At 42.8% G+C, this 13201-nt stretch overlaps 1 protein-coding gene across 1 annotated transcript in view; it reads right to left on the bottom strand.

Moving 5' to 3' along the window:
- Sh3rf1 (SH3 domain containing ring finger 1) overlaps positions 1 to 13201 on the bottom strand; it is a gene marked incomplete at its 5' end in the record, with an annotated part of 69653 nt that overhangs the window by 44765 nt on the left and 11687 nt on the right. The window contains 2 exons of the mRNA XM_026777376.1: positions 11067 to 11162; positions 12123 to 12398. Of these exons, the coding sequence (XP_026633177.1) occupies positions 11067 to 11162; positions 12123 to 12398 (372 nt within the window). The remainder of the gene's footprint in view (positions 1 to 11066; positions 11163 to 12122; positions 12399 to 13201) is intronic.

Here is a 13201-nt window from a genome sequence, read left to right as displayed (position 1 = left end):
AATTATCTTTAAACATGAAGCAAATGGTACGGACTATTATGGGACCAAACATCAAAGATCTCAGCCAGTTCCTTACGCCTGTCTTTCTCTCCCAATCCATTTTCCAGGGGCATTTATACTTAACAGTTTACAGCACAGCCTTCTATAAATTTTAATGCTGCCACATATGCATCTACTTTAATGATTTCTTTACCACGGCTGAATCCAGGCAGAGCACATTGTCACTGAACAGCTAGTGAATATCTTTCCATACCCATAGGTGCATGCGTGGCTTTCTACCATATAGAGGAAACACCATTATTTACTATATTGCTGATATGCTTATAACAGCACAACCATGGGGTGAAATTGTTACATTAATGTGTGCTTTAAAAAACATTTGTATCCCAAAAAAGTCTCAATTTTCACTTTATATTGTTTTCCAAATAGTAGCCTTAATAATCATGTTCAAGTCTCTACTAGTTGAAATTATTTCATGTTTTTTAATTTGTATTTCTCTTAATGAGATTAAACAGATCTTTTTTGTAGTGTTTTCTATTTACATACTTTACCCATAGTTCTATTAGGTTTTTGGCTTTTTTTAAACAAATTTGTACTACAAATATTGTTTTTTATATGAAGTACTCTTTATTTAATATATGTGAATTTTTATATGCATTTGCATATATGTCTAAATTGAAATATAGGTTCATGTTACTAGTTTATAAATAAATTTTTATTTTATACTCCAGATACAGCAATATTTTCTATTATAGCAATTCAATTAAATACCGTGTTCTCAAATAGCTACATTTAGAATAAAAGAAAAAGCTTTCAGGTAGATTTAATATTATATTTTATCTATCCCAGTATAAACAAAATATTATCATTTCCACCTAGAACTAATACCAGTAGCACACCAAGGGACAACTGCAGAGTCCTGCCTTTAATCCTAAAGTGGTGCTCAAATCCTAAAGAGTTATTTCAAACAGTAGTCAACACGATTTGTATCCCGTGTCTCTGTGGCCTGGCCACCTCTCGACTCAGCTCCAGTCCCTTGAAAGCTCTTAGGAGAAAGAGCAGAAGGGAGCTGTCTGCCAAAGGCTACCTCTAGCCTTCTGAACTACCATGACCTCCCTAAATCTATAGTTCTGAAGCTCCCTGGGCTCTAAGAAACCCTAAGGACAAGAAACACTCACGTAAGCAACAGTGACGACAAACCTCACTAGAGCCTGCCACGGAAAGGGGGTTTGTAGAATACCTGATGCCCCTCGAGAGGGAGGCCTGGAGGTCAGTGAGCAACTCCAAATTTGTCAAAATGGCCTTCACTTCTATTGGGCCTAGCTGTTAAAACGTAAATAAAAAAATCAGAACTTTCCTTTTCAACTTTCTGATTTGGAAGGGAAAGATTCACGCCATTGAAAACCTCATGAAGGAGGTTCTTTCAGAGGAAAAAAAATCATCGGGAGAGCCTTGAATGTGGGTTAGCCTAGGCTGTGCCCTCTGTCCTCACTGCCTGAGCCATCCCGAGTCACTACTTACTGTCCTGACTTCATTCAGTCTGCTTAGCTGTACAAAGGTAATGTCACCTCTGAGTCCCTCACACGGGAATGGGTATGGCCTAACATGTTTTGCAGCCTGTAAAATCCAGTCCAAATAAGTATTGTTCTAATGATTCAGAGCCCATGTTTACGATTCACTTACCCTGGCCTCAGGCAAGTCACTTTCTCTGGATGTGCCTCCAACGTCTCTTACATAACACGAAGTCAGATTTAATGAACTGTAAAGTTCTATTTCTAAGGACACCTTCCCTCACCCCAAACGCAAATGTCCCCCCCCAGAATACTCAAGAGGCAGATCTCTGGGTCAGGTCGAGAGCCCCTGGACCATGAGTGACCAGACTCAGAGCAAATGGAGAGCTCAGTTCCTTCTCTCAGTGTGGGCTTTCTTGTTGCTGTTGAGTGACTGTATATGCCAAGCACAGAACTGGGCAGGACAGCTTACTGGGCGGGAGAGAACAACACACCTCTCTGACTCATGATAACAGAGGACTTGGGAAATGGAACAGGTTCCTGACATTAGCGCGAGAAGATACACGTTCACATGTCTACAGAGTACGGGCAGGTGAGTCAATGAAGGTCGGGCAGATGAACGTCGACACCTCAGTGACCCAGGGAGGCTGCATGAGCCTTTCAAGAATAACCTTTGAGCATCGTTGGCTGACTTTCTGTTTAGAAAACAAAACCTAGAGAGTACGCTTTAAGAAAATCTCCTGAGTCTGGAACTGACCAAGCAATTGTAACAAAACCATTTGCTGGTCAAGCAAGGAAGTCAGCTGGGGGTCAAGCTTGGGTGGTCTCTGCTTTATGGAGGGCAAAGGGGAAAACAGCAGCTATAGGAAGAAAACTACAAGGCACTCAGGATTGCCTGCTAACCAAAAGACAATGCTGTGTGTTCCAAGACAGCCGCCAAACCAACGCCCCGGAAATGAAAAGGGAAATGATCCTAAAGGAGATTACGAATAGTGGTAGATGTTATTCAGGGAAAAGAAAAAGGCTAAGAAAAGGAGTTTGTGACAGCCAAGATGGCGATTTCAGGCCCAGAGGGGTCAAGAACTAAGTACAGAGACAAAGAGAGTGAGGTAAGTGGACCTTTTGAGCATTATGGTGGTGGTGGGGGGGCGGGGAGTAAGAGCTAGAAGCTGAAGTGAGTGTAATCCTGTAACACTCGGGAGAGCCGAACCAGGTCATGTTCTCACACTAAGCGGGAAACCAAGGGAAAGGTAAGCGCACGCACTGCAGAAAAGACAAATGAGGTGATCAGATTCCTCGAGGATGAAAAGCCTGGGGAAGACAGCAAATCTGCAGCAGGAGAAGCAGCTCACGGTCAAACCATAGAAGAGCTCCCAGACAGATGCAAGCACCACCCCAAAGCCCAGTCAGGACTCAGGAGCTGCTGGTACCCACCCACTAGACCTGAAGCAATGCATCCACAGCGAATCACCGTGCTGGGAAGAGAGACCCGCCCACAACTTGAAGACTGAGATCAGTTGATGTCTGTGTCCTATAGGAACTGGTAAGACATACGGTCTATATGTGTTTCTATGTTATACACACATCATAAATCAGAAATACCTATTAACTAGGAGGATACATTCCAACAATACATTTTATTTTCCAGAACCTTATTACCAGACAAGGGAACACAACAGAGGAAATACATATCTCCCAAGAGGGAAAGAGCATGGAATTGTCATTAAAGTCTAAGTAAAATTTAGTCAATGAGAAATGACACGCAGACAGAAATTCCACAGCAACATGTACTCAGTTAATAAATCAGCGAGCAGGCCGTTCTCCCTACCCCAGGTTCCTCCAGCGTGAGGATGAGGAAATGGACAGAAAACTGAGGGTGGTGAGCACCAAAACAGCACCTTCATCTAGGTCTCCTCCGCTCTCAGAGATGCTCTGCACAGCCTGTGTACCCAGGATGTGCATCGACAGGAGGTTTGCATTATAAAAAGTACCACTGCTTTACAACACCTAGGGAAAACCTTTTGTGAAACACTCTACTGTACTACAGAGGAGATTTTTCTCCCAATGACTGCACCATCAGAACGGTTCTGTTCAAGCCATCTGTACACAACACATCTATACACAAGGGTTCTGCTCAACCCATTTATACACAAGTGCCCAGAAGAGCATAAAGAATCCACGTAGGCCTCCTTCATATGAGATCAAACTGAACCTACTTTTGCTTAAGAAACCCTTAATTACCAGCAACAGTTAGGATGTACACGACATTATAACAAATCTATTTTTAAAAAAATAAAGTTAACACATATCAAAATATTATGGCTTTGACTGATTTGTAATTTCTCTCTAACAAAGGCAACCTCAGATTTTGAAATTGAGTAATTAATCATTCTGAAAAATGAACCTCTTACATGCTGGAATTTAGAATGGTTTCATGTTTTTATGAAAAGCAAAAACCTGTATGCATGAAAGCAAAGTGGACGGTGGTTTTGCGAACCATTAGGAAGGCTAGTTACCACATGTCCTCTGAAGCGAGGCAGGCAAGAGCCTAGGGCAGGTTAGGGAGCCGTCACTCGGCAACTACTCAAAACAAGACACTTGTCTAAAAGTGGTAAAAATAAATAAGTTGTAGCCTACCTATTATTTTTTATGTAGTTTAAAAAGAAAATTGGTTATTGGCAATACAATGACATGGAGAGAGACAAAACAATCTAATATCATAAAAACATAATGAAGAAAAAAGGAGGGGTATTTATTTAGCTTCCTATGTGATGTATTTAGGCTTATTTCTTCTCCATGTTTTCTAGATTATGATCATATTATAGGAGTAAAATATTTAGAATATTCTGCATGTGACTGTATCCTCAGAGGAATCAGGAAGAGTGAATCACTGCACACATACAAGAGCCTGAGGCCACACCAGGCCTGTAGGGATGGTGCAAAGTTGGTATTACGGAAGTCACACAAGGACAGGGATGCTTGGTTTGGGTTTCATAGGATGCATCTTGTTAAATCAGAAAGAGAGGCTTCCTAAGATCTACCCCAATCTACTGGGATCTTGAAGAAAGGGTGGTTTTCTATAAGGACATGCAAAGAAACATTACAGATGTACAAGCCAGAGGTTCCAAAGTGTGATGCTTGGCTCACGTCCTTGTCCCTGCAGGGGAATGGCCCGGATGAAAAGTCTGGGGATCCTTTGGGGAAACACGGTGATTATTAATACTATTAGATAATAATATTTGATCATTATCTCAAGGCTCTGATTAAAGCTCACCAGGAGATGTGCACTTGCATGTCCTATAAAACTGCCCGGGGTACCGCAAACTGTCCATCCATGCAGTCAGAACTCAAACCACACTAACCGATCTCTGGACTCTCTACTTCCTGGATGCTCTCCTGACAGGAAACTCTTAAATTAGAGGATGGGCTGGTGAATAATGACAGATGGAGCATGAACTTCCCTGCAAGGCCTCCTTACCAAACCTAAGCAAGTCCCTTGCTCGCCACATCGACTAAGGAACTGTCCGTGGAGCTTACAGGACACTGCTCTTGACTGTGCTACAGGAATCAGTGCCCATTTTCCCTTCATTATTGTGGCAGAAATAAAAGCAGCACCTACCTTTGTGAGGTTGCCATCTTACCATGCCATAGGATATGGCCACGATGCCCATGGGAAAACAAGCTCCCCAGAAGCACACCCACGGTACCCAGTCAGTCAGAATGAAGAAGGGTGGGGCTAAGAACACAGTAATTCTCCCTCCCTGATTTCTCACGCGTATCCCGAAATTTCACTTATTAAAAATAAACTGACTTCAAAATTGCAATAGAAACTTGGGTGCTAATCAATACGGTAATTCTCCTCCCAACTTTCTAACAATTCCCCTAAACTTCTTTTTATCAACATTGATTATGGTTTTTCATTTTAAAGGGGAAAACATCAAAAATATACATGAGAGAAAATCTTTTCATATACATCAATCAACTCTTTGATGATTAGATTAAAGACTATTATTGTGCCCTTCTGCTGTTATTATTCTCTAGAGAGAGGTTTTAACAACATAAATCATAATAAAGTCAACAATGCCATTCTTAGCTCTATGAGATCACCTTGAGAGCTTCAAACTCTGCACTCAAGCTCCACTTTCTACCTGAGAAACAAGAGCAACACTGTAGACTGTACAGTACCAAGGGAGATGCTAGGAGTCCCACTCTGGAGCCTTGCGTGCTAAAGCCAGCTTATTTGACTTCTCATTGGTATGCCACGGACTCAAGACTTATCCCTTTGAACTAAAGTTCCACAACCTTTGGCTAACATTTCCCCAACGCTACCCTCTACAGGCAATTTTTGTTTTTCCTCAATTACAATTAGGAGTTCCAGATTTAATCTAGCATATAATTATTACTATTTTAGCCTGGGAAAATTCTAAAGGAGTTATTACTCAGCTTATATTTATTTTTTATTTTGTTTATTGTTTTCAGGGTTTTGTTGCTGTTGTTCTCATCTTATTTATTTGAGACAGGGTCTTGCTAGGAAGCCAACTCGGCCTCAGACCCTTGACCCTCTTGTCTAGACTAGAGGCATATGCCACCACATCTACCCAACTGCCATGCCTACCCAACTACAGCCTAGTTACACAAAACAAAAACAAAAAGTTGGAAAATATTTCACCAAGGAAGGTTGTGTATGGTGGCACATATCTGTGAAGCTAGGACTGAGGATAGCTGGGCTATAAAACCAAACAAATGACCTCAGCCAGGTCACGCACCTACCCAATGGCTCCTATGCATGTAACTTCCTAATGTAAGGACAAGATAAACCAGTAACAAAATATTTACCAGGTGGTGAAAGATGAGAGTATCAACTTAAAAAAATTTCAAGCACATAAAAAATCTACAAACTACAAAACTCTACAAACCAAGCTTAGAAAGTTTTGTTCTACAATTTCTTAGATTGACTATTAATTTATTCAAGCAGTTTTTACTGAGAGCCTGCCATGAACAACACTCGAAGAGAACGTTGGGAAACCGCAATAAGCTATATAGTCCACGGCCATCACGGAGGCTTCCATTCTGATGGGGTCAGGGAGTCTGGGGAACAGTGGTTAGTCATCATAACAAAAACCTGAAAGATGGCAGGCAGAAGAGGTGCAGCGAGAGAGTAAGAGTGACGATGGCGATTGTGGTCATACACGGGTACCACAAGGGCGCCAGGCTCCCTTCCTAAGGAGCTACAGTTTTGACAATGAGAAGACATAGAGAATTACAGGTTGGGCAGCCACTTCCATCCCCTGCCACCAGGCTCCAGATTCCCAGTTTCCCCTTCCGTCACACTATTGGTTGAGATAAAGCAAGAAGAGGGGAGAAAGTGTTTTAGGTAAGGTAATGAGGGAGAGTCTGCCTGAGGATTGACAGCTGGGAGGTGCCCAAAGAAGGAACTCTGGCGGGAATGGAGCCGGAAGAACATCTGTCTGCCTAAGTCACTCCTACTCGATGCCATCTGCACAGAAGGAATGCACGTCTTAAACTCCCTATGACGAAAACACCAAGTAGCTGAACAACTTCTTATTTGCTTAAAAACTTGGGATGATTGAGACTGCAAACAAATGACTGGTAATCAAAATCAAATGAGAAACTCGATAAAAATGTCTACTTCAATATTCGTCTACAACGTACAGCAACGGCCAAGAGATGCCCCGGATTCCACATTCAGCACCGTCTTCAAGCAAACTTTCTGCTGGCTGAGAATCATGTCGTCCTTGTCCAAATGACTGCTAAACCAAGAGAGTCTGCAAGGAATTAATGAGGTGGCTAATGTCGTTCTGTCTATTTTGCAGTCAACTGGTACATTTGAACAAAGAGAAATAGGGTACTAATTTCTTCCTTCTGACTCAACCGGGCCTTGATACGTATCCTGGGGTGGTTTCTTCAAGAATCCCCTAGATTTCCATAAGAATCTCTTATCCCTAGCTGCTTTCCAGCTAACTCAAGGCGAAGAAGAAGAGTTTGTCCATATACAATACAACCTACACTGTAGAAGGCGTGGCCAAACAGGGACCTGATAAGAGACTGTCTGGGGTCGGGGGTGTGTGATCAGATTCAAGCAAAAGAATTCTCTCAGTTCTCTCTCTCTCTCTCTCTCTCTCTCTCTCTCTCTCTCTCTCTCTCTCTCTCTCTCTCATACTTGGCTTTTTCGAGAGTTACTCTGTGGCTTTGGAGCCTGCCCTGGATCTCACTGTAGACCAGGCTGGCTTCGAACTCACAGAGATCTGCCTGCCTCTGCCTCCCAAGTGCTGGGATTAAAAGCATGGCAAGAATTCTCACCATAATTAGACAGGGACTCCAGGGAACTGACAGTGTCTCAGACCCCAACCTGACCTCAGACTTGGACTTCTGGTCTCCTGCCGCCTCTCCCTGGGTGCTGAGATGACATGTATGCACTGCTGTTAAGTAGTTTTATGCCATGCTGGGGCTCAAACCCAGGTACGTTAGGTAAGCTCTCTATCTGCTGAATTTCATCCTCCAGTCAGTCTTTGATAGGAATGAGGTGGGGGTGAGGATGTTTGCTTGCAAGACTGTGCAAGGAAAGACATGGTTCTGAGACGCCAAATTCAGTTCTGAGATTACCCCGTCATTGCGCATGGTGACAATGGTTATTTATTTGACCATTGCTATACTCTGCCAGACTAAGGGTTATATGTCAGTTTATAAGGTTGAAGAAAAATATTAAGCATGGTGATACACACCTATAAACCCAGCCCTTAGGAGGTTGAAGCAGGCAGATGGTGAGTCCAAAGTCAGCCTGAATTACACGGTGACTTCTAGGTCAGCCTGGGTTACAGAGACAGTCTTCCCACCCACCCCACCCCCATCCTTAAAAGAAAATCTACAAGTGAACTTTTGTGGTACAGCGTGTTTAAAGTGAGCACGCCCTGTGTTCTCAAGCTGGCTAAATGGGAAAGGTTTGCAGAGCAAGGGAAAGCATTATTTAGGGAAAAGCCTCGTTATTTTGTCTGTCTCCTTTGCTTTATCTCATTGGACGCTGTCCTGAGACATTGTCCCTAACAGAGATGGCTGTGATTGACATCTGCCAACCAGGTGTCACTCAGCCCCAGGTGCTCTGCTCCGGGCAAAGAGCTACAATGTGACAGACATCAAAGCCTGTTCCCAGACTCCAACAGACAGATGATTTGGTTCATGTCTTACTAGAAAAGTTCTGGTTCAAATAAGGAAAATGTTCATGACTGAGGGGTGGGGGTGGAGCAAGGGATGAAAACCCTTTCCCCCTGTGTAGGAATTTACCTTTCCGACTTAAGTCAGAGTAAATAATCCTACGACTCCAATGATTGTAAGCGACTCTGGCCTCTCTGTGGGTGGATCTTTTTATGCCAATTGAAGTAGTCTATACCTGCCCTATATCACTCCCCCCCCACACACACCAAAAAAACAACCCAACCCACACAGCACTACCTTTCACGCATGCCAGACCAAGCATCAGCATGAACGGTGGTAACACCTGACGAGTAAGGGCAGGCTCTTTCCTAAGCTCTGCTTGCACACACTCCTTAGCCTAACTACTCAAATCCCTGGAGGTGCCAGGATTTCCCCAAAACCTGTACTTAGGATGTACACAAATAATATACTGAAAGGGTTGCTTGTTAAGGATATGTTTTTTCCTATCTTGCTCTCATGCAGGAGAAAACATCTACACCAAGAGGAGCATTTGCATCTGTGGCTGGCACTCGAGAGCCGCAGCTAGCTGGGGTTCCATTCTCACGGACACATAGCAGACACATCGAGGCTTTAGGAAACTCCGGCAATCTCACCGCCTCAGGAAGACAGAGTGCTGGCTACAGAGACGCGGTTTGCCATTTTAGCCTTCAGACTCCTGACAACACAAATGTCTCAGATAAAAAGATGGCAGGATAAGCGATAGTGGTTTTTTTTTGTTTTGTTTCTACATGCTCAAGATAGACACTTTGATGTTTTAGACAACAGAGCTGCCTTTAATTCCCCCAAACAGCCTGAGATCTCTCTTGCCTTTTGGCTTCTGCAGATGCCGGCCTCTCCACCTGGGTGTTCCTCTGCTTACAGCAAATGCACTTCTCATCTCTCTCAGGTAACATCTACTTACACATCGCGAGACACTAACTTCTTTCCAGAAGTCTTCTTTGACCTCGGCAACTCAGAGTGGCTGTTTGGGCTTTGGTGGTTTCACTCACCAAAAATGCCTTCAATTTTGTTTTCAGCAAGAAATATTCATTACCAGCTGACCGTTCAGGACGAATGATTTAATGGGTGTGTGCTCTGAACTCTACCTTCCCTGTTCACTTGGTGTGTGTGTCTGTATATTGGTGCACGTGGACCTGTGTCCATATGGAGGCCAGAGACCAGCACTGGGTAGCTCGTCAATTCCTGCCTTGCCTTACAAAGACAGAATCTCTTCCTGAACCCAGGTTGGCCGCCAGCAAACCCCGAGGCTCCACGATAGCTGGGCTTACAGCTGTGCGTCGTTGAGCTCATCTCCTTTAAGTGGGTGTTAGGGATCCAGCTCAGGCCCTCGTGTTTATGCGGCAAGCACTGTGCTGGCTGGACCATTTCTCTGCACGCCCCCGTTGGTTTTTAAATTTGATCTTGTTTAGAATAATGAGTATGCAACTTCTTTAAAAAGATTTCACTCAGGTTTGATCAAAAGCTTTCTGAACAACGCTAGCTATTGAAAAAGGGGACTAAGCAGTTCCTGGTGTATGATGGAGAAGGGGCCATTCACTTAGGGAATTTTATCAAAGGGAATCACTATTCTTGTTCTGATGATGCGGCAGACTATGAAAATGTAAGAAAACAAGGGTGGATAAAAAGTGCTTGCCATTGAGATTAACTCTAGTTTGGTCCCTCGGTCTCACACGGTGCAAAGGAACAGCTTCCCAATGACCTATTACTTACACACACACATTAAATAAATAGATGTGATAAAAAAATAGGAGAAATAAGTAAACAAGTAAAATGAATATATTAACTTCTCATGTTTCTTGGGGACTTTAAAAATTTCCCAATCCTTCCTCAAGGCAGAAACCAGATCGTATAAGGTGATGGGCAGTAAGCATGTGGTCCCTTATCTATCCTAGGAATGCCTCTAAACATGAGACAAAAAACCACATTTTATGATCTTCAGTAATTGAAGGACACGAGGAAGAAAGTCTTTCTAATCCATCAACACACCCTTTCAAAGCCACTGCCAAAGCACAGTCCCAGAGAACTTAGTCAATGAGGAGGACACTAAGAGAGACTGACATAGATCTCATCTACATGGGAAATAGAAAGCAGAAAAAGACAAGATCTCTTGAGTAAATTGGGTACATGGGGACCTTGGGAGAGGATTAAAGGGGGGAGGGGAGAGGCACGGAAGGGAGGAGAGAAAAATGTAGACCTCAATAAATATCAATTAAAAAAAGCCACTGCCAGTTCTCTGTGCCATGAGGATCTCTTAATACCTAATCTGCACAATTAAGATTTATTAAATAAGCTGAATATGACTCAACATTGTACAAATGAGCTTACCTCAACATATGAAATCGGGAATATTCCTATTTTATCTGCCAGCATTCCCTCAGCCCAGTTCTCATCCACTCTGCGGATCACAGTCAGGACGTCATCCTGAGGAAACAACCAATCATGAGTCTCTCTGATCACATTAAATTTATCACCTAATTAGCATGCTAAATAAAGGGACTGAAGTCTTAATAGTAGGCAAGTAAAAATTCTGTAACTTGTCTTTAATACAAAAAATATGATGTTTTCATCAAGTACACAGGACTACCAATCAACCTAATATCTTTTAAATCTTGTTTTCACATCCCTTGTCGTGGCGGTGGGGAATGAGCGGTAGTGTGCACGTGGGGGTCAGAGGACAATTTGGGGAAGGTGGCTTTTCCTACCATGCGGATCCTGGTGAGCAAACACTGGTCAGGCTTAGCAATAAGTGCCTTCACCAACTGGGCCATCTCGCCATGACCTAATGTTCTCTTAGACATCTGTAGAACTGCAAACGTCTACCAAGAGTCCAGGTGCTTCCTTTTAGAGCCCTAAACTGCAACTCGAAGGCCATTCCCTTAGCATCCAGCTTAGATGGATGTCTGTTTAAATTGTCCTCAGGTATTTCTCGCTATAGCTGACATCATTGAAACAAACATCCTACTGCTTCACTATCCCAAAACACGGCTTTCTGCTTAAAATTCCAAACTGTCTTACCAATTCGGTATATATATTCTTGTATGCTTTTAAGCAAAGAAACTTACATATAAAGTAAGAAGTAATGATGCTTTATATGTTCTCTGGGATTGTACTTTGGCACCCACGGGTGGCACACACACGCCCCCTTTTAAAGCGGCTCAGAGAGTGAGACTAGAAAGAACATCAGCCCAGATGGTCCTTCAGAGACATCCACACACAGAATTCCTTTCCTAGCGGCCCGCAGACGGCTTCCTGGGATCTTTAGGAGCACACCGACAGAGTTCACATAAACTATTTTCTCTTTTTGCAAGATGAAATACCAGTCATATTCCAGGTGTGTGGGAATACCCACGGAAGCTGAAAGCAATCTCGTGGACACTTTACCTTTGCAAAGGGAAGGCAGTCTTTGTCAGCTTCCTTGTCTTTCACCTCAAAGTCATAAAGTGCTTTGCACTGAGGTGGGGGCTGAGGTAAAGGTTTGATGATCTGCACGAAGTTGGTGGGGAAAAAGCCGTGGACCCCATTGACTTCGCCGTGGTACCAATTCTCATCCACTTGTCTTCGCAAAATGATGATGTCGCCTTTGCTGAACTTCAGGTCTCCAGGCTCTTTTCCTTCGTAGTTATATAGCGCTTTGGCACATGATAACTGAGGTATACCCTTAAAGAAAGAGAGGAATTTCCGTGAGATAGCAGTCAGATAGCGTCTCCGAAAAGATGATCACATTTGTGTCTTTAAGTCAAGATCATAATCCAGCAGCTTGGCACTTAGAAGAAAACCTTACATAAAAACCTAATTGCATTTACTACGGTACAAATACAAAGAGCATGGTATTTCTGTGTTATTCACAGGATAGCCTCTATGCCTAAATTTAATATAGTGGAGCTTTGGTTTTGTTTGCCTGGGATTATTGTCTAAGTCTGTTTCCTGGTATGAAATTCAAAAATTCATAAAAACCAAACTTAGTTTTTATACCAATGATTTATTCATCAAAATAGATGACACGGTTGGTGAAGAAAAATTTAAACCAAAACCAGATCTATCAGGTTCATGACTTCTCTTAAGCAGATTAGATTTGGGGCAACCATTTTTCTGATGTGGCTCCAGGTCTTAATATTTTATGAACTTAGTATGTATTTACTAAAACACCTTTCTATGCTCAAGAATGAAACACAGCAGTTAAGACTCTCTCAGAACCTGAGTGTACTAGGTAGCACTACTTGATACAGCCCAAAGGCACCTGAGAAAGTCTTAGCTGAACACTTATCTTTATGTGATTGGTTTGTAGGCATCATAGATGACTGTCTTGACTGCTAGAGGTTGGTCTGTGTGGGTCTGTCGTGATTGTTAAGGTTTGTCTGTGTGGGTCTGTCCTGATTGTTAAGGTTTGTCTATGTGGGGCTGTCCTGATTATTAAGGTTTGTCTATGTGGGTCTGTCGTGATTGTTAAGGTTTGTCTGCGT

Source organism: Microtus ochrogaster, unplaced genomic scaffold (genome assembly GCF_000317375.1).
Source record: "Microtus ochrogaster isolate Prairie Vole_2 unplaced genomic scaffold, MicOch1.0 UNK61, whole genome shotgun sequence".
Classification (NCBI taxonomy): Eukaryota; Metazoa; Chordata; class Mammalia; order Rodentia; family Cricetidae; genus Microtus; species Microtus ochrogaster.
This window is presented reverse-complemented; position numbering and strand designations above follow the sequence as displayed.